The 27,401-nt window shown below is 39.1% G+C and overlaps 1 protein-coding gene across 1 annotated transcript; it reads right to left on the bottom strand.

The window, feature by feature from the left end:
- ap3s1 (adaptor related protein complex 3 subunit sigma 1) lies at window positions 1-26,705 on the bottom strand. Its single transcript, XM_076271259.1, has 6 exons — window positions 26,577-26,705; window positions 20,956-21,047; window positions 16,408-16,519; window positions 11,749-11,820; window positions 11,290-11,397; window positions 1-640 (listed from the first exon to the last, which is right to left on the bottom strand). Exons 1-6 carry the CDS (start codon window positions 26,643-26,645, stop codon window positions 512-514), a joined length of 582 nt encoding a protein of 193 aa, XP_076127374.1. The 5' UTR covers window positions 26,646-26,705; the 3' UTR covers window positions 1-511.
- Window positions 26,706-27,401: the final 696 nt, after the last annotated feature.

Here is a 27,401-nt window from a genome sequence, read left to right as displayed (position 1 = left end):
TTGGATCAAGTCATACAATGATTAAATATTTTATTGTGTTACAGAGTGGAGGGAAATATAAGCCCCTTACAGTCACACATTAAAAACAAAGTCCACTTGTAGTTTTATATGAAAAGATAATTTAAAATACTTCAGTACATACTACAACTGAAGCAAATAGCATAATTTGATATATACAGTATTTACGCATGTTTGAGTCATCTGTTGTACAAAGAAACAGAACAATATGATTAGATTTAAATACTGTAGCAGCCAATACTTAAGGGCAAAGGCATATTTATAAAGGAACACTGGAGGTCATGTTTTGAAGGAGGCAAACTGATAAATGCAACAACAAACACATGAAAAAAGTTATACCAGAAGGTGACATTCAAAATATACATGAAAGAACAATACACTTATTCAGTACCTTCATTGTCTTTGATGTAATATGATATTTGCTTCATTTTGGTAAACACACCATAGTAAACATCCTTTGGAGCGCATGTATGCCACAGTCTCTCAGGTTTCGCTATTTGAAAGAGGGCAGATTTGGCACTTTAATGCTTATGTCTCCAATATTGATGTTCTTGGGCATTTCAGGAAGGTTCATGTTCTTCACTGCTGATACAGCACGAGCAGGGGCTCCAGCAATACCAGCCTACACACACAAAGTTAAATTCCGTTAGTAATGCTAATGAACCACACAAACACGTAGTACACATATCCACACACACAGCCATACAACTCAGCACAGCACATTGTACAGATACGGTCAACCACCACACAGAATGCAAAAGCACCAATCTTGACAGACGTGCACAAGTCTGCGTAGGCGTTCCCATAGGCCCAAACTGTATGCACATGCACTGCTTGTTCAGACAGAAAAAAACACAACCTGCACCAATTATGACCATCTCTGGGGGAGAGGCAGAGCTTCAGAGGGCCTGGATGGACAGTTAAAGAGCAGAAGAGAAATCAAGAATCATCGCAAGCCATAGAGGAGAGCAGCATCGCATGGAGAACTCTGATGTGTAGAAGGGCCAGAGGAAAGAATGAAACAGGGAGACGGTTTTAAGATGAGAGGCATGAAAAGATGAGGAAACTAATCTGATTTGGCTAGTTTATCATTATTTATTTATTTCCTTTACTACTAATGAAAAGGACAAGAAAATGTGACCTCAACTTGCTGTCTGGCTCAGCTATATCAACATGGCTACATTATATGACAAACTTTTACAAATACACTTCAAAACGTCATACACAACAAGAGTGTAGTTAGTAGATGAGTAGATGTTTCTGTATAGTCAATTCAGTTACATAAATTATTATGTATGTGATGGCCTCACATAAGATACTAACAGCACAGAGACTTTCTGAGCATCAGGCTGGCCAGCTTTGAACAGGAGCCAAGTTGGGATGAATCCCTGGGCTGTGGCTGGATACTGTTGGGGCACATTTTGAAAGGACCATGGCTGATGAATAAGGCAACACTTTGAGGTGCAACAACACCATCTGTAGTATTGGAAGAAAAATAGAGAGCCTTTGCAACACACTGGTAGTATCTAATATAAACACACGTTAGGTTCAGAAATTTATTCATTTCAATATCACTATAGTGTACGGAGCCCTCCGGGTGACATGGGGAAAAAAAACATGGGTTAGAAAAAAAAAAAAAAAAAAAAGTGGGAAAAAAAAAACATGAAGAAGAAAAAAAAAACGATGCACTTTTGCGGGATCTCATTGCGGGATCTCGCAAAGTTTTGCGAGATCTCGCAAAAACTTTTGCGAGATCTCGCAAAACTTTTGCGAGATCCCGCAAAAGTTTTGCGAGATCTCGCAAAACTTTTTTTCTACTTTTGGAACTTGCTGGGCTTCCTACTTGACCCCAATAGGCCCACAAACCACTACCGCCAGATGGCAATCGTATCATGATACTCTGATTGCTCTATCACTGTTGCGTGTTGTGGGTTTTCTGGACACATTACATAGGCCTATGACAAGGGAGGGAGAGGGAGACACCTGAGTGCAGACACGCACACACAGCAGGCTACAATAAATTGCCTAACAGACAGCAGCCTAATTTCGAGGTATCACCAGGGTGCGATTTGTAGGGGGGGATGGTGAGGATTTCCCCAACTCTGGTTTTCCTATCCCTACCTCTGCTAAATTATTTTTATCTCTGGTGGGGACAAGGATTAAACCCCTTGATAGCGATGAATGCAACTTAACTGCTAGCCTACTTAAACTCTTGAAATCTAGCGATCTTCAGTGTCAATACATCAGAGTAGGCTATTCAGTAGCATTCGGGCAGACGGCATTTCTGAACGTCATCGAACACAAAAACATTGTAACATTTTCAGTCCCTCTCAACATTTTAGTGCGGGAACTTCCGCAGGGAAAACAGCGCTGAACCAAACATGAAACACGCTCAGAGCAGCATATCGTCTTACTTTAAACACCTAGTAGTTTGCGGAGGACGAACGAGAAAGCACTCGTTTGATAAATCAGCCAGTAGGCTAGGCCTAGTAGACAAATAACTTACAGAAATAATCTGTACAGCAAAAACAAATGTTGGTGGTGGGTATTTAAACTATCTAGCGGGTGTTTTAACAGCTGCAAGAAATAGAAGCTTATGGCCCATATATTCTGGTTCGTAAATTATTTTCATAAAACTTCAAGTTGCCCTATAACTTCTCTCCAAACTCTTCACTGCACTGTAGCCAATTAACTGACAGTATGATAGTAAGCTATTTATTTTCTGTAGGCTTCAATAAACACATTTATTTTTTCAACTTTTACAATATTACGCACTTGGCTACTGAACGCAAATCTGCAGGAGAGAGAATGCACGCAGCCTACGCAGCGTGTAGCGCAATGTGTAGGCTATTTGTATACCAACTAACACTGTTAGCCAATTCACTAACTCAAGACTTCAGTGTCATCATATACAACATTTTACATAACAAATACAGAAAGGATGGAGGCAGCAAAGGTAGAGGAGTCATTTCAGATGGGTCAAGAACAAGGTGAATTTGTATGTTTATCAAAACGTAGTCCAACCCTGCATTAGAGGAGCTGAGCACAATCGCTGTTTAAAGTCATACACAACGGTAAACTAAAACTAAGCTAAAGGTAAATGTTACAAAGTTGGCAAAATTAATATAGGCTATTATTAGCTATGAAATTATTCGTTCGTTCATTTTTTTTTTTTTGGGGGGGGGGGGGGGGGGGGTTACAAACATATTCAAAATCCCCCCCCCCTCTGTTTTTTACACAAAATCGCACCCTGGGTATCACTAATACCTATTAAATAAATGTAAAGGACACAGAACTGTAAGCTCAAATTCAAAAACGTTTGAAGTCTACCCAAACATATGCAAAGGGAATATATATAAATTGTGTTGCATATAGCCAGCTTAATTAATGTCAATTTAAAGATTATGATTAGCAGTTTCTATGCATTTTTCCATTGATAGTTACAGGAAGCCACGTTTTGTTTAAACTATTGTTGCTTCTAGCCCACGTTACCTCCAGTTTCACTTGCTGCATGGACGCACACATCGCATGATCGATCATAAGCCCTCTATCTCCGATGTAGAACTCAAATGTGTCTTGACGCCGCCGTTTGTAAGATCAGATCAAATAAAACGTTCTAAATGGAACGCGATGTAAGCTGTTCCTTTCCAAGTATACTGTATGTGTGCTGACTGGGCTATGTCTATATAGTTGATGGCACCAAATGAATAAGTATTGTAATTATGTTATTGGTAGTCGGAGGAGGAGTTACACACACACAAACAACTCGGGATTTACTTTTCACAGTTTATTCACAAGAATTAATTAATACACCACTACCTCCCACACACAACCACCCCGCATTCATACAACCCGCTTAAACTAGCCCTCTCTATGGCCGAGTTAAACTAGGGGAAGGGACTGGCCATTAACCCCGGCCGGGGGCTAAACTCAAAGCGCGCACACACACACACACACACACAGTAGGCCACACTAGACTGCAATAACAAGGCAATCAATAGACTGAGCTAGATCACAGGGTCCTATGACCTTAAGAAAGTACTGGTTTAGTCCGTACAGCAGCTCCAGCCTGGAGCGTTATGAGACTGACCGTAAGTGTCCAGAGATAATTCAGAGTCCGCAAGTAGCCTAATCCACAGAGTTCGCAAGTATCCACAGTGTTCGCAAGTAATCCACAATGTTCGCAAGTAATCCACAACGTTCGCAAGTAGCCATTCACTATATGCTGCAAATGAGCAGATGTGTGAAGCACCGGGCATAACTTAATTTCGCGGCTACGTGGAGCAGTAGTAGGTTCATTGTTGAGGAGGCCCATAGTTTGAGAAAAGCTGCAGATCATAGGCAGAGAAAGCATAATGCTCTGAGAACAGTAGCCAAAGGTTTTCCTGCAGAAACAGGTGCCTTGGTGCACGCACCCCGCTTTCACTTTGACTCCCTGCATTGTGGCAAAAACTGTCAGTCAGACAGTGAATTTTGATTTACTAAATTAGCATAATGCGGTAACAATTATCATTTCAATTCTATCCTATCTGAAATCTGATCACTGCAGACGTTACAATGCAGACCCAAGCAGCAGCCTTGAAAGACGTACACTTTGAATTTGATCAGAGCGGCTCTGGTTCTTCACCTAACTTGGTGTGATTGGCTGGATGACCGTTCAATCAAATCAACAGACCTATTTGTGTCTCTGTGTGTTCGTTATAGATACGGTTCCAACTCTTTACAGGAGCGTTTATTTCCATATTTTACTTTCAATTTAATCTGACAAAAAGTGTGGGGGATATAATCGTGTTCCAGCAAAACTGTGTACATTATAACACCCACATCCCCCACGCTTGCTACGCGCCTGCGTGTGTGCGTGTCTGCACGCAGGTGTCTCCCTCTCCCTCCCGTGTCATAGGCCTATGTAATGTGTCCAGAAAACCCACAACACGCAACAGTGATAGAGCAATCATAGTATCATGATACGATTGCCATCTGGCGGTAGTGGTTTGTGGGCCTATTGGGGTCAAGTAGGAAGCCCAGCAAGTTCCAAAAGTAGAAAAAAAGTTTTGCGAGATCTCGCAAAGTTTTGCAGATCTCGCAAAAAGTTTTGCGGGATCTCGCAAAACTTTTGCGGGATCTCGCAAAAGTTTTTGCGAGATCTCGCAAAACTTTGCGAGATCCCGCAATGAGATCCCGCAAAAGTGCATTGTTTTTTTTTTCTTCCTCATGTTTTTTTTCCCCACTACTTTTTTTTTTTTTTTTCTAACCCATGTTTTTTTTCCCCCCATGTCACCCGGAGGGCTCCGTAATAGTGAGAGGCAAAAAGGAAATGTATTAAAATGGCCAAGTGTACCATTTACCTTGAACAGCATTCAGTGTTCAGTTTCATTTATATTCGGGGCTAATAGTTGAATGAATTCCTACATGACCCAGATCCAAAATATACTACACATTCACTCATTCATTCATACCACAAGAAAGCAGAACATGTGAATGTCAAAATTAAGTTTTTCTTGCATTTTTGCCTCGCTTAACCCATCATCCAATGTGATGAGATCTTTATATCATAGAGACATGCAGGAAAAGTCAGTCCGATTAAACTTCCTGTTTAAGTATACAGATTGTTAGGAAGGACCTTGGGCCAATCTTCATGTGAAGCAACCTCAAGTCTCTATTAATTATGTAATGTGTTGTGCGAATTGTTCTCTTTGGCCTCTTTCACATCCACAACAATGTTAGATTGAAAACAATCTATAGTAGATAAGAAATTGCCCTGTTCACTTAGCCATCAAACAGCAAAATGCCATGCGCCTTCATTACTGACAGCTTATTACAGAGTAGTGAGAGCTCAGTGAAACGAGAGACAGTCAGCACTGCAAGCAACGATTTCTTGAATAGTTACTACTGAAGTAAAATAATGACATCATGCACAATGGCAACCATGGCACATTTCTATTTATGATATCATGCCAGTTATCTTTTAACAGTTGGAAAATACTGGGTGTGAAAATGAACTAGGTTAAACTCATGTATTTGGCAACTGAGCAGAGAAGCTGAGATAACTTCTGAGACAATCTACTGCGATAATCTATTTCTTTTTTAAGTTAAATTGAGGAAACTAATGTCTGATGGATAAATAGCTAGAATTTCATTCAAATGAATACTCTGCCAATTAAACCATTTAAGGTCATTTAAGTTTCCTTGCCCAACTATTCTGATATCAATGTAGTGAATGAATGGAGAACTCCCCCTCCTCTCCTTCCTTCTTTTCCAAAGAAAGGAATTGGCAGATGACTGTTGGTAAAGTTACTGGGTTACTAGAAGATTAACTGTCACATCAGCAACACAGCATCAAAAGAACATCTTTCAATGTAAGTGGGAATTGGGCCTTTGCCTCATGCCATGTCTCAAAACAATTCACCAAATATTTGATGTAAAATCTGTTTGAGCCATTAAGCTGTTGATTTACCCGTGCATGTCTGGATTCCAACAATTCCTCCTGTGAACTTGAGAGTTCCCTTAATTGTCAAACATTCTACACCAAACAACCAGATGATCTCTCGACATTTTGCCCAAGTTGGAGACAGTGCTCTACTTGAGCGACTATGGCTCACAACCAATACTTTGTATACAACCCCTGGCAAAAATGATGGAATCACCACTCTTGAAGGATGTTCTCGGTCTAACCGTTGATGTGCCGTGAGAAAGGTTGGAAATAGGCACCCACCAGCCCAGCACTAAACTCCAAGAGTGGTAAACAAAATCGGATATTTCAGGCAGTAAAATCCCCGGTAAGGACCAAACTAGATTTTGTTCAAATCTACACACCTATAACTACTGAAAAATGTAAGGTTAATTTATCAAATGTTATTTTGAAGTATTAAACAACATTGTTGTTTTAGAATTTTTAAACAAAAGAGTTGGTAATTGTCGGTTTTACGATAAACACTCTATTTTTGTGCATTAAAACTGCTTTTTTTGTACAAGGAGTAGTCACATTACAAAGGCTGCCCTAGTCGTTGGACATGGGCCTGAAGTCCTAAAAATCGTAAAATATTTTGCTATTTGGCCTAACTTTGAAATCATGAAAACAATGTAGTTAACTCTCTAAAGAACTATCTAGTGTAGAAATAAAGAGCGTTGTATTTAGGGCTTGCATGATTTCAATACAAGATCTGCTCTCATGAAGTAGCCACACTGTTTTAATGAAGAAACTTAAAATCACACTTTCTTGACAGACTTTGGTGAGGTGCATGCCACTTTCAACTTTTAACTTCAAACAGACACTTGTGACCAAAATGTGACCAAACTACAGATTTCTTTTGGATGCAGGTTGTCAAGTCCACCTATTATCACTAAATAAAAGCACTCATCACTGGTATTGGAGATTACTTAGAACTCGTTGAATCCAAAGCTGAAGTGGACCAAAACTGTATCTGTACAATGTGTCTCTACTGGTAAAATGACATTTTGAAAAGAAAAACACTGAACAGAGACATTGGTATAGCTCTTTTTTTGAGGGACCTAAACATGAACAGGAACATGAAGACACACTATGATAACTGATATTCCTGACATACAACACACATACTTGCATGTACAACTACTTACAAACACGCTACACACAACACAAGGGCTACTAAGAGCTGACTATGAAAGTATGAATGTCAAACATCTGTCTATCCTTCTAGATCACAGAATACCTCAGCCTCTCACCTATTATATCCATCAATAAAATAAACTCAAGCGTTAAACTGCACCAAATTAGCCGTTCTGTCACAAAGATGGCCCTGGACATCACCTTTTCACCAGTCTGATTTCTACTCAGCATGTGCTGTCCTTCCATTAGTAATATGACAAGAGTGTTCAACAGATTTTACCTGTTGGGTCAGTCAGAAGTGTATAATCTAAAATATTAGAATAAGTTAGTACTTAGTGCATACATTAGTACACAGCATGGTACAATCTGGCACCTGGCACAGACCTTTTTAGTTTAAACAGTAGACCATTTTAAGTTTGATGCTCACAATTGACAATATGAACATCTGAATTAACATGGGTGACTTATCCATGTTTAGCCTTCAGGTGTAGGAACCTCAGACCATGAAATCCATTTCAGAGTGATACTGGATCTGGACAGCCATTTTAAAAACAAAATTCTTCAAAATGTCAAAGTAACTATTAAAGCACAATTATAAGCAGTACTAATATTTTGCAGATGCTGGTGAAAATTATAAATGCAATGTAATTGATCCTAATGGTCAAAACATGCCTTGGGGCACATTAGCAGCTCAGTTCAGAACCTGCTAAAATGGAGCCCACAGTCTGATTACATTAGCCTACCATTAGAGCTCATAGTAGCCCATCACAAATTGAAACAGACTATTTAGTTTTTTCTATTAGACATGATGTGGTGTGGGTAACATTACTGGTTGGAGTGAGGAGCAGTACCTGTGTCTACCTGTCTTGTCTGGGAGACTGAAAGATAAAGGTCTGAAAGAGAATGGAAAGAACTGGAGCAGGTTAGAAAAGATGGAAGAATGTTAGACTAGATTAAGAGAGACACAGAAAAGTAGCAAAGTCATCAGAGTAACAATGAAGTTGGCAACCATATGCCAAACACAGAGAAGGGAGTGGGAATTTCTACTTTAGATATGACAGATTTTGTGGTTTTGATCCTTATATAGTCATTAGATTTGTTTGTATGTATGTCATTCAGATTTAATTAATACTTTCCTGTATTATGTCTCTACCACTCTTCCTGTGACTGGCATAAGGTGATTCAAAGAGTAGGGGGGTTGAAGTGTGGACAGTTTAAAGCAGGGTGCCCAGTTCAGTTGGTGTGGCTGTAGGTTGTCATCCCCATAGAACAAGAGCACGTCTTACTCCTGTAATTGATTTAGAGTTCTTGACCATCATATCGTTAGTTAATTTCAGAAGGTGTCATCCTTGCATTGGACAAAAACCTGCAGCCACAGAGTAACCTCGGTTCAGAGGGAATATCTGGGATGATCTGACGGAAAGCGGTCAAAGACTCTGCCGTCATCTATAGCAGACTACTGCGAGGAGAAGACACCATACCCCTAATAATGCAGGCCCAGATGATCCAAGATGGATTCAGGCCCATCACAAGCACAGTCAGGCATCCCACTCTCGCATCATCTGTATCATATTTATACAGTCTATAACTCTATGGATTTTTTTCAGTCTATGGATTTTTAAAACTATTGTATTTTATAAGTTCTATTTAACAATTTGAAAGCATCTCTGCGTGCTTTGAACAGACCCTGAATAGACACTGGTGGAAAACAAAGTAACAGTTTGACTAGACTAAGCGAGAGAAAAGCATGCCAAAGAACTTAACAGTAAAATAATATTTTAATCCTGCATCAAAATGACAACTAACCACTTAACAATCTTACTGTCCATGTGAAGATTAATTTCTAAGCCAACTCCAGAAAATTGTTAATAAGAGTACATTTGTTAAATTGGCCCTAAGGATTTTATCAATGTACAGTTGTACAAGTAGTACAACCAGTTCTTCCCTCCTTTAAAGTTGGCTAAAATAAAAACCTAAAAGGTACACATATGATGACTACATGCAGGCACACAAAGTGTGAGGGATTTCTCAAATCTCTTTTTAAATTTATCGGTCTATTCTCCTGGTTAGCTTTCAAAATTATTATGTTTAGAGTCAACAACATCTTAGATTTTTTATAATACATAGACATCAAATATTGCCATTTTCTGATGATGACTAATTGTGAATGAATGAAACCTTTCTAATATACATGTAATATCAAGTAAGAGTGCATCCTGGGACAAAGCCACTCTCTCTGAGACATGTAAAAAGGCCCTAGGTGAGTGTATCCACAGTACTATGATGTAAAGTGAGGATATTTCCTGATCTGCTTTGTATCAAAGACTCCAAGATGCTTCTGTATTTCCTCGTTCTGCGTGTCTGAATCCGAGGATTCAAAAAGTCAAATTCAAGAGTCACTCCTCAGCGGAGGACCACAGTAAACACAACTGCAAAAGATGTGTTACCTGTTCCTGTTAAAAATGGGGTTTCCTTCTTAACATTATGGCTATAAGCCTGAAGTGAAAACAGGTAGACCAACACCATGTAATCAAATATCGAAATGAAACACTCAAATAACTCAACTCACTCAAAAATGCCAATGACAATGATTCATGCATTACCTGTGATTAGTACATTTTCTGATGTAACTACTTATGACTATACAATGCCTTTCTTGAAACCACCATGGTTTATTTAAGCAATAAGCTCCGAGAGGCCATAGGTTGCTACATATGACAAGATTTCATAAAATAAAGGCACAGCAACGAGAAATGTAACGATTTATTCATAGATAATCATTCTTCTGCCAAGGAATATATTTCTGAGTCGAGACGCAGCTATTTCCAACTTTTCTATCAAGTTGTGGTAGCACAGTAATATAGAACGAAATGCAGTCAAGGTGTATGATTATGCTGCATTTTACAACGCCATCGAACGCGATTCAGCCAGTCACAATCAAGGACCGGAACTATCAGTTTTAGAAAATAATACTAGATACCTAACCTGCAGCATTAGATGAAAGTATTAATGTTAAATGCTGAATTACCAACCACTTAGTGAAATTTAAAAGGATACGTGTTAATATATCAGCTAAATACATTCAGTACTGTTTTCATTTTTATTTTTCCTGACTTGCTTTGACTATTGTATGTCTATGAACAGCTACACCCTTCAAAAATAATGATGCAAACAAAAACATGATAAACAAGATAAAACATTCAAATTCAATGTCAATATCAGTAAATGGTAGGCAGGTAGCTTGACATATTACCAAGGCTGAAAATGTTGCATGCATTATAATGTCATATTAATGACATTTTAACTGGAGTACTGAGTGAGGCTGTGATATACAACAGAACATGTAAGAAATTGGGAGGCAGGAGACCCTGCCAGAGAGTTTATAATCAGGAGAATTAAAATACTCTTTTAGGATGATGATGATGATGCTAGAAAAAGTGTGTGTGCGTATATACATCTCCTGTTGGTGTTGGTACAGGCACAGATTTTAAAAAGGTAATGTTAAGGAAGAGGAGCGTGCAACGGTAACAGCAGTAACAACTACTAGCAGACATCTCAAGCAAAGCACTATGAAACATACACTACAGAAACAAGCAGAGGACAGAGAGGGAGAACAGATAGCCTTGCAACATTCCCATGGTCAACAACATTCTATAGAAAAGAAAAGAGAACAAAACTACAGTTACCTCTGACTTCTCCATCTTGTTCTGGGAATCCACCTGTGTGATGATCTCATTCATGTTGGTCTCCAGCACCATTCCTCCCATCACCATCTCCCCCAGAATGTAGTGTACCTGTTAACCAAGACTTTAACAAGAGTCTACTCATGACACCAAAGGGAAGGGTTTCCCTAGTAATTACTGTGTGAAAATACACTTTATACTTAGTGTGAAATAGATAAGACATATAGATAAGAACACAGAGAAAGACCATTTTCAATTCAATCTCAGGCTGCTTTGCACCAAATGATAGCAGCATGCTTTCTGAAGACATTCTACATTCTAAGGAAATTATTTTTACTTTACTCATTGGTTGAATAATCCAATGTCACTGTCCACATAATCCAATGTCACTGTCCACATACAATCTGAAGCATTATAACCCAAACCTCAAGACCTGGAGGAACTGATTTCTGTACACATTACCTTATCAACATGGAAAATCAAGTCAAGCTCACAGACATTCTCAAAGCATTTGTCCAGGGTTTCCACAAAAACCTGTGGAAGAGATATGCCAATGAGATTGCAAAAAACCTGCAATGTCCACCAATCACACAAGGGCAGAGGGGTTTGTACAATAAAACATAAGCTTACTGAAAACAGTGGACGTCAAAGGACGTTTCAATCAATCAATTTCAAATCTTAAAAATTACTATCAAAACCAAAACCAACATTCACATCAGAGGTCATGTCACAGGATGCATCATAAACCCTTCTCACACTAATGGCCTGGGTCAGACCAGGGTTATTTGACAGGTGTGTAATAAAAGTGCTACTGTATATCTTGTGATATATATATATATACACTGTACACGCACACACACACACAATGAAAAAAATGAGGGAAAAATCCAACCTTAAAGGGAAGCGAATTTATTTTGAGAAAAAGGAAAATCTCAAAGAAATAAAGAAATAAATATTTTTAACAAAAGCACGTCACTCACAATTATTGGCACCCCTGCTTGTAATCCCTTCTTAAGACAAAAAAACAGCTTGTAATATTCTCCTATGACACCCCATAAAGTTGGAGAATACAAGGCAGGGGATTTAAGACAATTTGTCTTTACAAAATCTCCCCAGATGGTCCAGATTTGCACTTGTGCATTTTCCTCTGACTCACCCCACTGTTTTTCTATGGAGTTTAGATCAGGGGTCTGGGAGATGGCAATGCCAAAGCTTGATTTTGTGTTCAGTAAATCATATTTGTTTTTAACTGGACGTTTGTTTTGGTTCATTTACTTGATGAATGATCCAAACATGACCAACTTTTAGTGTCTTGGCAGAGACACGTATTTCCTTTGAAAATCTTCAGATTTTTCTTGGTGTTCATGATACCATGCACCTTAATTAGGTTCCCAAGGCCTTTGGGAATAAAAACAGCCCCACAATAGCACAGCCCCTCCACCATAATTACCATTTTCAGTATAGTAATTCTTCTATGTACGCCAAACAAACCTTGGGCCCTATTTTCACGATGGAAAAACCTTGCAGAAAGCGGATTATTTCCCCAGCGCAAAGTTTATTCTTATCTTACACATCTCTTTTATTGAGCAACAGGCTATGTTTTCGATGGTAACCCATTGTCAGTCAATAGTGAAAGTAATTAACTGTGTTTACATGTAACTGTTTTGTCGTTGACTGACACCACAGTGAAGTTAGTTTCACTTTGCCAATGAGTTCAAATAATAGACATGTGCAAATGTGTGTAGGCTATACTCTGCTAGGTTTTAGTAAAGCATGATTAAGTGGAATAACTGTTCCATACGGTCTTGTGTGCAAGCAGAATCCTTCGATGCGGGGTTTGAAGTTGCACTGCTTGCTGTTAAAGGGAAGGACAGATGTCGTTCTCATTGGCTTAAATGATGTTACGCCCAAAACACACTTATGACTGATTAAAAAAGAAACATAGGAACACCTTGTTGCGCCATCCGCCCCGGCGTTTGATAACAAAACATTCCCAATGTGGACTGGACATCCCACTAAATTTAAATAAGCTTTTCGCCAGTTTTAGACTACGAAAATAGGGCCCCTAAAGTGTTTCTAGCCAAAGAGCACAATTTTCATTTCATCTAACAATAGACCACACTTCCAGACAATGTCACTGTATCATTCAGTAACTCCTGCCGTTTACATAGGTAATTAAATGACTGGACAGGCTTTCACCTGGCATGGCCTTTAAATAATCTATTAGCAGTGAGGTCACTTCTGAAGAGTTTTTGGGGGTCTTGGTGACCCCAAGATGATAGCCTTTTCTGTAACTCTCCAACAGTGGTTCTTATGGAATCTTTCCATCCTCCATACTGTGCGTGGGGGCAAGATAACATGGGTCTTTGTCCAAGCATGTTTGTCACATTTCCAGTTGATTAGAACCTTTTAATCATTGTTTTAACTGTAAATATAGACATTTTCTAGCCTGGCTAACGCCACACCTTATCTCATTGAGATGTGGTCTGGGAACCACATATTCATTTTCTCGTATTTAAGGCGTGGTTTACGAATGCCCAGAGCCGAGGAAGACGACGATGGGTCAGAGATTTAGCTAAGCCAAACTTTTTGGCTCAAGGGCCACACTGGGTTTTGAAAATTGGCCGGCGGGCCGCACAACAACACCCCCCACCCCCCACCCCCCACGACACACACATAAAAAAATACATTTTTTATAGTCTATAATTTAGTATGACAAAATATTTCTTTTAAAATATGAATTGATTAAAAATACTGCTAATTGTATGCTGTTTAACAAATGTATAAATTGTGCACTGTCGCTTTAAGATAGTCGCTTTAATTCACGTTTATTTTTCAATGATCTTCTGCCTGCTACGGTAAGGCCCTCTCACACTTTTTAAATGGTCAGTAGTGGGAACTACTGCTGCCTTCATGATTTCCTTTTAAAAGTTTCTTATAAGAAGGAGATATCAATTATCAACAATGACAAGCCAGCTGGAACCTGCGGCTCTCTCTCCCTCTCGTGAGTGCAGACGCGTACCCAATTAAATGGATCGCATGTTCACGTTAGATCTGCTGCAAAGGAGATAACTAAGAGTTAACTTAGTTTAACATGGTGTTATCTCTATTTAACATGATGTTTTGACATTGACATTGTAAACGTTCTCTAAGGAGAGTGAAAAGCAGTTTGCAGTAAAGCTAACCAACGTCGTCTCTATCGCAGAAAAAAATAGCGAGCAGCCTGATAACCAAATGAAATGCTCAGCGGGCCGGATGAAAGTGCTTGGCGGGCCGTATCCGGCCCGCAGTTTGCCCACCCCTGCCTTAGACACTAACAGGGCTAGCTAATATATGAGGCTTTTGCCAAAGCCTGTTGGTAGCAGGACAGACATCCTTCTTGATAATCAAATAGTTTAATGCCAAAAGTTATTTGCTCAAGTTGAATGGGCAATTTGCAATTGAATGTGCAACCAGTATCTATAGCCACTTGGCCAGTGCGAATGCAAATGGAAAAAACAGTTTTGGGGAAGAGTAGTTAGTAGAACTGTTTAAAAGTGGACTGTTCCTATAACTAAGTTCCTGTAACTACTTGGTCGGAAAGAGACTTTAGTGAAAAAGAAAGTCATGAACTACTTCTGAAAGTTCCGGACACTCTGATTAAATTAAATAAGTTGAAATTAGATGGGGAAATGCTTCTGTTAGGTTTTGTATATAAGAAGTGTTTTTGTTAAAAATCTTTATGAGATTTTCCTTTTTCTCAGAATAAATTTGCTTCCCTTTATAGGTGGATTTTTCCTCATTGTTTTCATTGTGAGAGTACAATAAATCACCAAAAGATTATATTATATTATACCTGTTTTTAGTCAACTTTACCAAAGGTGACAATAATTCTGGAGGGTACTGTATACACATACAGTACTGTGCAAAAGTCTTACATGTTTTGCTTCAGTAATGCCATATGGACCATATTTAGCAATAAGCCCCGAGAGCCGTAGGTTACACTGATTCTACAACAGCTAAGGGTCGTTTTTAGGCACGACGTGCTAGCAGAGTGCCTAAAACCCCCCTTAGCTGTTGTAGAATCAGTGTAACCTACGGACTCGAGTGGCTTATTGCTTTTCTAAAACTGTTGCTATAAATACCTGGCAAAGTTTCATAAAGTAAAGGCAAAGCAACGAGAAATGTAACGATTTATTCATAGATAATCATTCTTCCGCCAAGGAATATATTTCCTCTATCTAAATGGTTTTCAAGCAACGTCGTCGAGACGCAGCTACTTTAACTTTTGTATTAAGTTATGGTAGCGCAGTAATATAGAACGGAATGCGGTCAAGGTGTATGTTTGTACTGGATTTTACAATGGCATCGAACGTGATTCAGCCAATCACAATCAAGGACCGGAACTATCAGTTTTAGAATGTTTATTTCTCACTTTCACTCTTAATTAGAACATGACCAAAGAACACAGGGAATATGTACACAGTATTTAAATACACATAAAATGTAGTTTTTGTTCTGATACCAGTGCAATTTCAGTCTCAAGCTGCCATTGGATTTGTTGTTTTAGCTGTGACCCCCAAAAACACACACACCATACCCACACTACCCACACATACTGCCATTATAACACTCCAAAAACAACCAATCGAATGGATGCAGAAGACTAGAACCGAACCAGAAAAGCATTTTTTTTATATTCCCTCTATCTTCTGGTTGAATTCTGATAAAGGTAATGAGAAATCAACATATACTTTGTATACTACAACTATAAAGTGAGTGCAAGGCCAGAGTAATGACAAGGAACCGTTCCTGCCTCAAAACCTGGATTGCTGCTAAAAAAGTGTGGTCTACAATCATTGAGGAGACATGGAGAGGATTGGTAGGTATTATAAGAACCATTATTAAAGCTGTGATGGCAAATAAAGATGTTTTGATTGATTATTTAAAAAGGGTATGAATTATTTTGGAGAAATTCAACATTAAATCAATATTTTCCAGGGGTATGAATAATTTTGTTCCTAACTGTAAAATTCTACCAGAATATAGAATGGTTGATGATCACATTATTTCCAGCATTTCTAGATCAGCTAGTTTCCTGGCTTTATTTATTTTTATTCAATAGAATATAATTTCACTTACCTGTATTAAATCGAGTATCCCAAGTTCACTTTCCGATGAATCCACGCAGAAGACAAAGTATAAAGTGGCATAGTGCCTATAGATGAGCTTGTTGTCAGAGCCCCCTATTAAGCTGCCAAACACATGAAGAGATTAAACAGATTAATAAAATGCCTGAGTAGAATATCATTTATTTATGTGTTGCAGGTTAATCATGACAACACCGTACAGACTGTTGTGCATGGAATCTTGCACAGGATCTGTCTATTTGAATAACTTAGGGCAGTGTTTCTCAACCGGGGTGCCGTCCAGCATCCTCAAGGGTACCGCAGAAACGTGGCTGACCCTAGGCTAATAAAATGAAATTGAAATAAATTAATGCATCATTTTGGAATCTTTCTTCTAGCTTTATCACGCAGTTAAGTAAATGGAGGCCACATCAGAGAAAATATTTTTTCTAGATAATTTTTTCTAACGCCGAAGCTGCAATCATGGTTTGGAACGTAGCCTGTATGACATCTACAAATATTTACAGCGCTCGATAGTGGATTAGTTATCATAGCATTGTGTCACTGTTAATTAGCCAGCAACATGGAGGGGTTTTTGAAAAGAAAAGCTCCAAAGTCTGATAATAGAGATGCACCGATATGGAATTTTAGGGCCGATAACGATAACCGATATTTATTGGTTTGTTGTGGCCGATACCGATACGATAACCGATAATATTACTCTTGAAAAAGATTTGTGAAAAGTGATTTGGGGAAAGCATTTAATAAGCATAATTTTATTGCAGTAATTTTACCTACCACCAAGAGTTTGAATCGTTTTCATTTAGGACTAAACGCTCATAAACGGCTCAGCTTGGAAGCTACAGTATAGCGACCAAATCAGAGTGAGGGAAACTTAGGTTTAGTTTCAACTGCGGGTAACTGAATAAAGCTGCAACTCCTCAGACTGTATCTTATGTCCGTCTAGTCTGTTGCGCACAACCTGCTGCAGCTTTCATTTTAAAGAAATAAAAGGTGTTAGCCCCGAAGGTTTTAATAACTTATTATGATGACCTGTCTAGAACTGAAGCACGAATGGTTAGCATATTTCTAGGTAATAATACAAAACCCAAGCTAAAGTAATGCAAATATAATACTAAAACACAACTTAGAACTATAGGCCTACTTATGTACTTGTCCCACTAACGAGTTTGTTTATTCGTTTCCCCGACCAGCGCGGTAAAGTGCAAACACACCAGCACAAGACGGCTCTAGATAGGGCTGAGCTCCGCTCTGTTAAGGTTAACCCTTAGAACCCTAAGCTGTTTTTAGGGCATTTTCACTACCTTTATTCATAAGGATTTATTCTGGTCATTGTAAGTGCCACACACATATATTATATATTGTTTTTTTCAGGAGAGTTTAGGCTATTCAGATCTGATGTTATAAAAGATGTATCTGTAATGTTCTGTGATGTTATAAAAGATGTATCTGTAATTCAGATGTATTATAAAAATTCTTATATTTCGACATGTATCTCACCACAGCAAGCTCACAGCTCTACATGCATTTCATGTGTATGTAGGGCAGACTGTCCTGAATCGGGCAATATAATTGCCATGTTGGAGGGATACTCTGGGGCTGAGCAATTTACAGAAATATTTGCTGTGTGATTTACGGAAATAAATGCCATTTTTTATTTAGTGATGAAAAATGACCTTTCTGCGCTCCATATCTGTGACACGAACTGATCTGACCTGACTTGACCCGAGGTTGCGTGTTAGCCTGCGTGCCTGTGTGTATGCAGTCATAATAATTCTCAACTCTTTACTGCATTGCCATGAACAAAGTAAAGGCAAAAAAGGTGTTTATTTGTTGAAAAAATTGGGATGCAATGTGAGCCTTGAATTGGATGCCATGCAGGAATTTGCTAGGATCTCAAAACCGGAATATGAACATGCTTTGCCATAGAGAACACATGATAGCATTGGATTATAAACATGCTTTGCCACAAGAACAGACAAAAACGTGGGGTAAGTCCAGCTATATTAAGTTATTATTTTGCTGTCACTTCGTCTGTTTTATAACCCAGAAGGATGTACTTGGTATCAAATGATAGCTCTGAGTCTCCTCTTTCATCTGACATGCGTGGCATATCTATGCGATCACGGGTCCGCGAGTAATTCAAAGGAGAGTTATGAGTGTGCAGCGTTGGTTTGTGTACATGACGTTATTATTTTGCAGTCACTTCGTCTGGTTTTATAAGCCAGAAGGATCGATAAACATGGTACCAATGGATAGCCCTGTGCTCCCTCTTTCATCTGATATGCTTGCCATATCGATGCGATCACGGGTTCGCGAGTAATTCAAACTAGAGTAATGTGTGTGCAGGTGAATGCAGAGAAGTATAGACTGTAAATATGATGCAATTTGATTTAATTTCATGATTTTTTTTAATTTTCATACTTGATCGTACAGACAAGTGTGTAGTCTCGTTGGAAAGCCCCACTTCTGCTCTGTCGTGCAATAAAGGTTTCATCTCGCTGCGATGAACCGTTCCGGAGCAATGTAACAGAGAAGAAAGGGTGTGTTTTTTGACGCACTTTGCGTCAATCGGGTTCTAAGGGTTAAATGGCGGATCATTCACAAGAGGATTTTGACATGCACAGATTCCCAAATTAACGCATATCCACAGATTTTGTTAGAGTGGTGAAATACATTCACACCGCTGACATTATATTGAGGAAAAAGTTAAGCCGACCAAGCTCAAGTAGGCTAGCTCAGTGTAGCCAGACGTAGGCCTAAATTAGGACTTTAAAAAATATCGGCGCAAATTATCGGCCAGAATTCTGTTATCGGACCGATAATAATATTTTCATTTTTTCACTTATCGGCTAATAATATATCGGCCGCCGATATATCGTGCATCCCTATCTGATACATAAGGCCTTAACATCATCCACTTCATCATAGGTCTCTACCTCCTTCACTGTATGAAGAGACTTACAGTAGCAAGACTAAGAAACGACAGTATGATGACAATTATTTCACGTTTGGATTCATCTTCCAGGGTTGGGTAGTATTGCGTTACAAGTAGCCCAACGCACATGAGTAAAAAATTTTTTTTTTTTGAGGAACGGCAACTTTCCATATTCCTTTTTCAAAACTGTACTTCTACTTTCACTCAAGTACATTTTTGATCAAGTAATCTACTCTTTACTCTGCTACAGTATATTTTCAATTGTCTTTCGTTACAAGTACAAGTTTATTATCGGAGGAGAAAGCATCTCTAAGGAGAAAAGCGCACCCTTCCCTCGGTGCACAACAGCGTGGGAGAAAAGAATCAGGGCTTCAGAAATCATTGTTACGTTGCCCCGTGAGTATAAAAGTAATGACTGGCCTGACCATGTTATAGCAGCCTACTACACTACTACTACTCTGAGCTGGACCAGGAGCTACGTGTGTGTCAGTCATCCATTCCTGCGAGAATAAAGAGGTTGTGTGCATCGTCCCAGGCCCAAGTCTCTCACTGAATAAGTCACACTGTGTGTGTGTGTGTGGATGAGTTGTAGTATGCTACATGTGTTATGCATTTGTTAGTCTTCAGAGACAGTGTGTGTATTCTAATGATAATCTACATAAAAAAAAATAATAATAATTTTGGGGTGCCTTGAGATTTTTCATTCATGTAAAGGGTGCCGCGATTGAAAAAAGGTTGAGAAACACTGATTTAGGGGCATTCAGTGGTATGCTGCCAGATTAGCTGATAAGAGTTTTACCAACCTTTGAATTCATTGCCAGTGCTGATCAAAATTGCTTTGAAATTCGGTTTATTTTAATGTGTTAACTTAAAGTGACTGATGTCACAGTCTCTGCTTTTCATACTTTCAGGCTTCATGCTTATCTGATTTTCAACATTCTGGTTGTGAGTTTGGCGGTGATATATCCTGGTGGAAAAACTTTCCTTCACCCAGGCGTATTAAATTACTCCGGCGATACAGGAAGTCAAGGAGGGGACTCTGAAAAGGACGGGACCTCTCTGGTGAAGTAAATTTGAATAAACCAATCGCATGCATGCAACCTTAGAATGATATTAGCCCATTTAAGATAACAGCGTGTTTTTTGAGAGCACAATTTCACACCAATCTGTAAGCATAGTCAGGTTATACCCCGTTCTATTTGTCTTTTCAAGTTGTTTTCCGAGCTGTTTTCGGTTCAAACTAGCAAAGGAAACACCCAGGGAACGCCCTCTGAAGTCCAAACACGACTCGTCAACTCGGTCTAGCCCAGAGTACTACGAGTTTGAATTTCCAAGATGGCTGCGCCCATTAACAGTAAATGTGAGCCTTATATGCTCTGTTTATTAGCAATTCTGTTGGATTTGTGTCACATTACATCAGTCGTAGATACCAACAGTGTCCAACCCCTATCTGTCGCTATGATGTTATGACGTTTGTCTGGGTCTTTACAAGGCTCATCACTGAATATTTCAAAAGTGTAGCCTATCCAACCAGCCATCTGATGGGAGACACTCATGGAGGCACAAACTTATACAAAAAAGAGAATGTTGGTAAACACTCACATTCCCCCCTCCAGGAAATTGCAGACATTCTCATCTCGTTTTGATACTAAGTGAAACGTCTCTCTGATGATCTGCTGTTCTGTATCTTCACTCTGAGGAAGAAAATGAAGAGATGACAAATTCAACCACTCTCCGGTATTAGTCAATGTGCCGTCAGGCAGCAGCTATTTACAACACAAGTACTCTCTGTTGATGATGAGTTAACTCATTGAATGCCAAGCTGTTTTCGGAAGCTTTGTCCTAGAGTGCCAGCAATCTAGACCATTGTTGATGATTTTTGTACAGCCACAGCATATTCTGTGTTATAGCTATGAACACATACAATGGCTCGTTTAAAAGGTGAGACTTTAAGCTCTCAGTGGGTGCAAACCGTGTATTTCTACACGCCTCTGTTCCTGAGAAATCCCAAGCTAAACAGTGGCTAGTTTTCATCAAAATCGCTGTTTTTTTCTAGAAATGGAGACGTCTTTCATGAAATGTTGCCTGTAAACTTTCCGGGAAGTGATCAGCGAGACCTGGCGAGACTGCCACCTAGTGATAGACCCACGAAAATGGCCTGGTTTTGAGATGACGGGCATGAGTCACTGATTCGACCCAAAGCGGCAACCGAGTTACGATAAAATGTCCAGATAAAATGTCCAGATTGTGAGTTTTCGATCGTCATATATTTCATTTCCATTCATCACAGAGTTCCCAAAATCACATATAAGGTGTGTTAGAGTGTCTAGTTTCGTAATTTAAAAAAAAGCTAAAAACATAATATTACGTTTTTGGCACTCAACGCTTGGGAAGGAAAAACGTAAAATTACATTTTTTGCACTCAATGAGTTAATATAAGGCTCCTTTGAGTTTTAAGTTCAGTTAAAAGTATATGGTAAGCATGATTGCAAACTGCACTCTAGGGCATTTGTCTTCATCCCCTATTGCAACATTTGTGTATGTAAATTATTGTGTGCATGTGTGCGTTTGCTTTTGTGTATACACTGCAAAAACTGCTTATCAAATAAAATCGAACCAAGTGTTATTAATCTTATATTATGATCAAAAAATATAGTTAATATTGTTTTCAGTATAAAGAGACTTACCTAGCTCTTTCTCGTAAAATAATTTGACTTAATTTAAGAAGAGTTTGACTCCTTTTAAGACGTCTCATCTTGAAAACAAACAAATTTGTCTGCCAGTGCGTTAAGCACATTTATACTAAAAATAAGCACATTTGTCTGCCGTTGTCGTTAAGTAAATTTGTCTTGATAAGACTCCTTAAAATAAGTCAAAATCTTCCTAAATTAAGTCAAAATGATCTTTCGAGAGTGCTAGGTAAGTCTCTTCATACAAAAAGCAATCGCTGATACAACCTTTAATAAAAGATTAATAACACTTGGTTAGATTTTATTTTTTGCAGTGTTTGTGTGCTTCTCTGTGTGTGTATATGTGTGTGTGTGTTTTCGCTTCTGAGTGTGTGTGGGGGGGTAATGGTGTGTGTGTGTGTGTGTGTGTGTGTGCGTGCGTGTGGGTGTGTTTGTGCAAGCGTGCGTGTACGTGTTCGTGTTTATGTGTCTTATGTGTGTGTGTCCGTGGCGTGCTTGTGTGTGGGCCTGTGTGTGTGTGTGGGTGGGTGTGAGTCTGTCCGTGCGTGTCTGTGTGTGTGCGTGTGAGTGCGTCTGTACATATGACTGCATGTCTACTGTGTGTGTGTGTGTGTGTATGTGTGTGTCTTTATGTGTGTGCGTGTGTCTTTATGTGCGTTCGTAAATTCAATCTGACACTCTGAAAACAGAATACCGCACAGTTAAAAAGTTTTGGAGCGCTCGGAGTGGCAATTTACGAACGCACCCATAACACAGGAATTCCCGGGTTGGCAGCAGTAATCCTAATGTTAAAGCTTTATGTCAAAGGAACAGTATGTAAGATTGTGGCCAAAACTGGTACTGCAATCACTTTTAAAATACTGTAGAGCGGTGTATCCCCTCCCCCTTCCTACGGTGGCCAACAGGTGCAAACGACTAGCAACTTATGACAACAGATGCAAATCAACAAAACATGTGCAAACAGATAAAACACAACCAACTTAAGAAAACATCATCTTCATTTGACAACACATGAACATCATTTAGAAAACGCGCTGCAAATTCCGACAATATTTACATTTCAAAAACGCGCTACGAAATTCACAACACAATGGAAGTGTTTCCGGGGGACACTTAAAAGCGATGAACACCGAACAGGTGGCGAACGGGTGTGACAACGACAGCTCCTGTTTAAAGAAATCTGGCTTGAAATGTAAGTATTTGGGTTTATCTTAACATTTTAATGACAATTAAAAGTGATGAACACCTCTCCTTTACTGTCTGTACCTATGTAGTTCGCCACCTATTCAGGTGTTCATAACTTTTAAGTGCCCCCTGGAAACACTTCCGTTGTGTTGTGATTTTCATAGCAAGTTTCTGAATTGCGTGTTGTGAATTGACAGCTCGTTTTTGAAATGTAAATGTTTTCTGAATTTGCAGCGTGTTTTCTAAATGATGTGCACGTGTTGTCAAATGAATATGAAGATGTTTTCTTAAGTTGTTTGGGTTTTGTCTATTTGCACGAGTTTTGTTGATCTGCATCTGTTGTCATAAATTGCACATTGTTTGCACCTGTCGGCCACCGTACCCTCCCCCCTGACTGGCAGAGCTGGCAACCCGGATTCCGAAACACTACTGACTTTGTGATTAGTAGATAGGTGGAGGGTGGCGCATCAGGGCAAAACACAACATGACAACATCAACATCAGTTGAGGGGTGCAACTTCACTTTTTAAATGACAATATCCTGGCTGGACTACTGTTGTCAGTGATATAAGTATTTGAAATGAACATTATTCCTTAATGTCTTGACATATCAGGGCCATTTTATGATTAATGAAATGAAATACATTTCTTACATACGCTTCCTTTAACCATGTCTCTATCTCTGAAACACAAAATTGATGATGAAAACGGCAGCTCCAATCGGAAAGGACTGACAAGTAGGCCTATTTTTAAACATAGCTGTAACATCAAGTAATAAACCGAAGTGTTTACTGTGCAATGAATGCATTTCGGTAATGAGGGAATATAATGTTAAGTGGCACTACAAGTCCAAGGAGTAAAGTAGCCTAGCCCTCGGTCACTTTTGTACGGAACAAGAGCTATGTAGCCTGGACATTGACTTGTCACCCGACGCAAGATACCTTTTACCAAGGCTTTTTTTTTAATAAAGAATGTGTATGATAGCTATATCACCTGATTGAGGCATTACAATGCTGCTTATTGTTTGCCAGTACGTTTCACTGTGATTTGTTTTACAAATATGAAATATGACAGAAGTTGGATGTTAATGATTGTTAGCCCGTCACTTGATTGGGGCATTAAAATGTTGCTTATTGTATGTCAGGATAGTGTGTCACTGGTTTCTTTTAAAAAAATATGAGCTATGACAGAAGTTGGGTATGAATGTTATATATTCCATCCCAGAACACTGTTTTACTGGTTTATTTCACAAATAATTTGAACCTACTATAAGCACCTTATGTCTGTTTGGAATTGTTTTAAGAGCCTATTGATGCATCTCAGAATAAAAGAATGTCCACCAAATCCAGTGTTTGTGAATATCTTTAACTGAACTTATTAAATGTAGCTGGAAACTTAGAACGCATGTCTCTTATTCATGGGTTTCATCAGGTCCCTTTCCACAGGTGTATTAATCAAGCACCATACAGTCTGCATTGATAATTAAGGTGCTTGATTTTATACACCTGTGGAAAGGGACCTGATGAAACCCATGAATAGCCACAATAGTAATTTTAGCAAAGCCATATTTTGGGGGCCCGCGAAGACCCAGTGGTTGTCCTGTCTGGCCCACTTGGTAATGAAGTTGAATAGCCCTGGCCTAGAGTCTAGAGTCTTTTGTAGCATTAAAGTTGTTATCATGCAACTAAAACAAAATACTTGTAACTGTAACCATCAGAATTCAAAAACTGGAACAGTAGTTTGTGCTCACACTTTTCCCAATTCCCACAACCAATGCAGCACCATCCCTTTCAATCCAACTGCTCAAGTTGGTTGTTTATTTTTATTCTGATTGAGGCCGATTCTAATCGGATTAACTGTGCATGCCCATGCAAACCCACCTACTGCAACCTACAACCTCCTTGGGCTTATTACACACCAACAAAAAAAAAAAATGATTTTATTGACAGACACTCGCCGGTGTTTCCAATTATTCTCTTGCCCCTTTTCGAACTGCCGAAGACCGCCAAATTTTGCAATGACAATGACAACTTTAGTTTCAGTCACAAATAATTGGAGTATTCACTCTAAATACACACATGCTGTGCCCAAGCGTACATTATTTCAGAGACAGAATGCCGTCTTTCCTGCCGATAGTAAGCACGAGTATATCACAAGGCGAGTCACGCTGGTCAGCCTAGCCAGCCATATTACATCTTATCGACCGGTGTAAATATTGCAAACGCCCTCGCAACCTTTTGTTAGAGCCACCAGCTCAGTGTCACAATGCTATTATCGCTCTTTAAATACTTAATGACCTTCTCCAGGTATCACAGCCTATTAAATGTCTGGTGAGGAAATACAACAGGTTTCACAACCAGCTAATGAGAAGTTGAGAACTCATTCGTCTGTGAAGTGGGGTGGGCGACATAATAATCAAAGTAATTGCCAATAATTAGAGACGTTCGTTTCCGATAACAGCATTACACCCATAGATATATATACTGACAGTATATATATCTATGCATTAAACCAAAGGAATAACAAACGTTTTAAGCAGCAGCAGCAGAACAGTTTCTTCAAGGGCGACATTAATGTATCCAAACGTTTCCAACTGATCTGCGCATGTGACCTCAGCATCCTGGAAATGCTATGGTAAAATATCATAGGAAAAGATAAATCGAATAAATCGAGCTCGTCCCTTTTCACAGCGGAGTTGCCTACATGAGGAACTGACTTACTGATAGCGTGACATCATTTAAAGTCCTGAAATCACTAGTTGCTACTAACGTTACTGGTCTTAACGTACATCTCGCCTTTGCAGTGTAAGTAAAATGGGCAAGCAAAAACTTAACATGTCGTTAGCTAACGTTACCTACCTAGCTCACTCGCTAACATTAAGTATTTCCAAACTAACAGCGGTCTGAAGCTGTCCCGATACAGGCAAGGAGCGTCTCAGGCTTAAGAAAATGCAAGCTCAAGGCAAGATAGCTAACGTAACGTTAACATTAACGATTGCTGTTAACGTAATGCTGCTAACAAGAAATCTCACGTTAACGTTGCCGTTAACTGTAAAGAGACTAACGTTGACGGTAGGTCTAGTTCTGCTGAAGTAACGTTAGGTTGAATTTGTCACTATCAATTGAACTTGACAGTTTAATTAAAGGTCATGTCTGTACATGCTAACGTTTCCCTAGCTAACTCTGACTTCGAAGACAAGTCTTTTATTTTAATTGAAGTGGTTAACATTAACGTTAGCTATAACATACAGGCAGGCAGACTGACCAACAAGATCACCACAACGCAGCTAGCTGTTACAAATGGTAGCAAACGTTAACGTTACGTTACAGTTTCCGATGTCCATACTTACATAGTGCTCATAGAATTTCGACAGTCTCGGTTTTCCATGATTGTTGAAAATTAATATTGCTTTTATCATTTTCAAAATAATACAGCTCAATCAACGTAGATACAAACTACTGTAATTTAGACACCTTTACACCTCCTGATTCCAGTCTACCTGACTGGAAAGCTGTGTCAAATTACAACTCAATTGCATGTCAATGCATGCGTCAAGACACTAGAGAAGACAGATGTCTAGTGAGTGACTCCAGAAAATAGTAGTCAAATGACACGTCTTCAACTACGGATGCCGAAACGGGTCAAACGACACATTAAGCCGAGCCTACTTGTGCTGTGTCACCACATTTGTTGCGTCTACTTCTCCAAATTTCCTTACCATTAATATCTTCGGGTCTGTTTCACCTCGTTTCTATTATTTCTATTCTCGACTATTGGTACTGAAATTAGGTTCAGCTTTACCTGACAAAGATGCTCATGCTATCAATTTAGATTGAAGCTATGCCACATGATGAGTTTAACCTGTAGATGGCAGCATAAAATAACAGCTCAGGCCCTTATCGTCTTTTATTGATAATGAAAAGATGAAGTAGAACTATCAGGGCATGAAAAGAGAGAAAAAAAACCTGCGACTGAACTGCGGGAACAGCAGTTGGGTAAACTTGTTGTGTTCCTCTTCAGGTTTGATATCAACAAATAATAATAGCCGATCTGATCTGTCAAATCCTTTGTCTCTAACCTAGGCAATGAAATCAAATTAATTTATCGTTAGTTTTTAATGACACATGAGTAACAGACTCTGCGATCCAAGAAAGGTTCTCTCAAGACAACACTC

Source organism: Alosa pseudoharengus, unplaced genomic scaffold (assembly GCF_046254945.1).
Source record: "Alosa pseudoharengus isolate Yale_2024_CS ecotype anadromous, Long Island Sound unplaced genomic scaffold, YU_APseudo_1.1 YU_APseudo_1.1_scf_6, whole genome shotgun sequence".
In the NCBI taxonomy this organism is placed as follows: Eukaryota; Metazoa; Chordata; class Actinopteri; order Clupeiformes; family Clupeidae; genus Alosa; species Alosa pseudoharengus.
This window is presented reverse-complemented; position numbering and strand designations above follow the sequence as displayed.

Excerpts from the sequence above, each read along its gene's own strand:
- ap3s1 (XM_076271259.1), bottom strand. The coding sequence starts at position 26,645 with ATGATAAAAGCAATATTAATTTTCAACAATCATGGAAAACCGAGACTG. Across the intron at positions 11,398-11,748 it reads TGATTTTCCATGTTGATAAG|GTACACTACATTCTGGGGGA; the intron begins GTAATGTGTACA and ends CTTGGTTAACAG. Across the intron at positions 641-11,289 it reads ACAAGATGGAGAAGTCAGAG|GCTGGTATTGCTGGAGCCCC; the intron begins GTAACTGTAGTT and ends TTGTGTGTGTAG.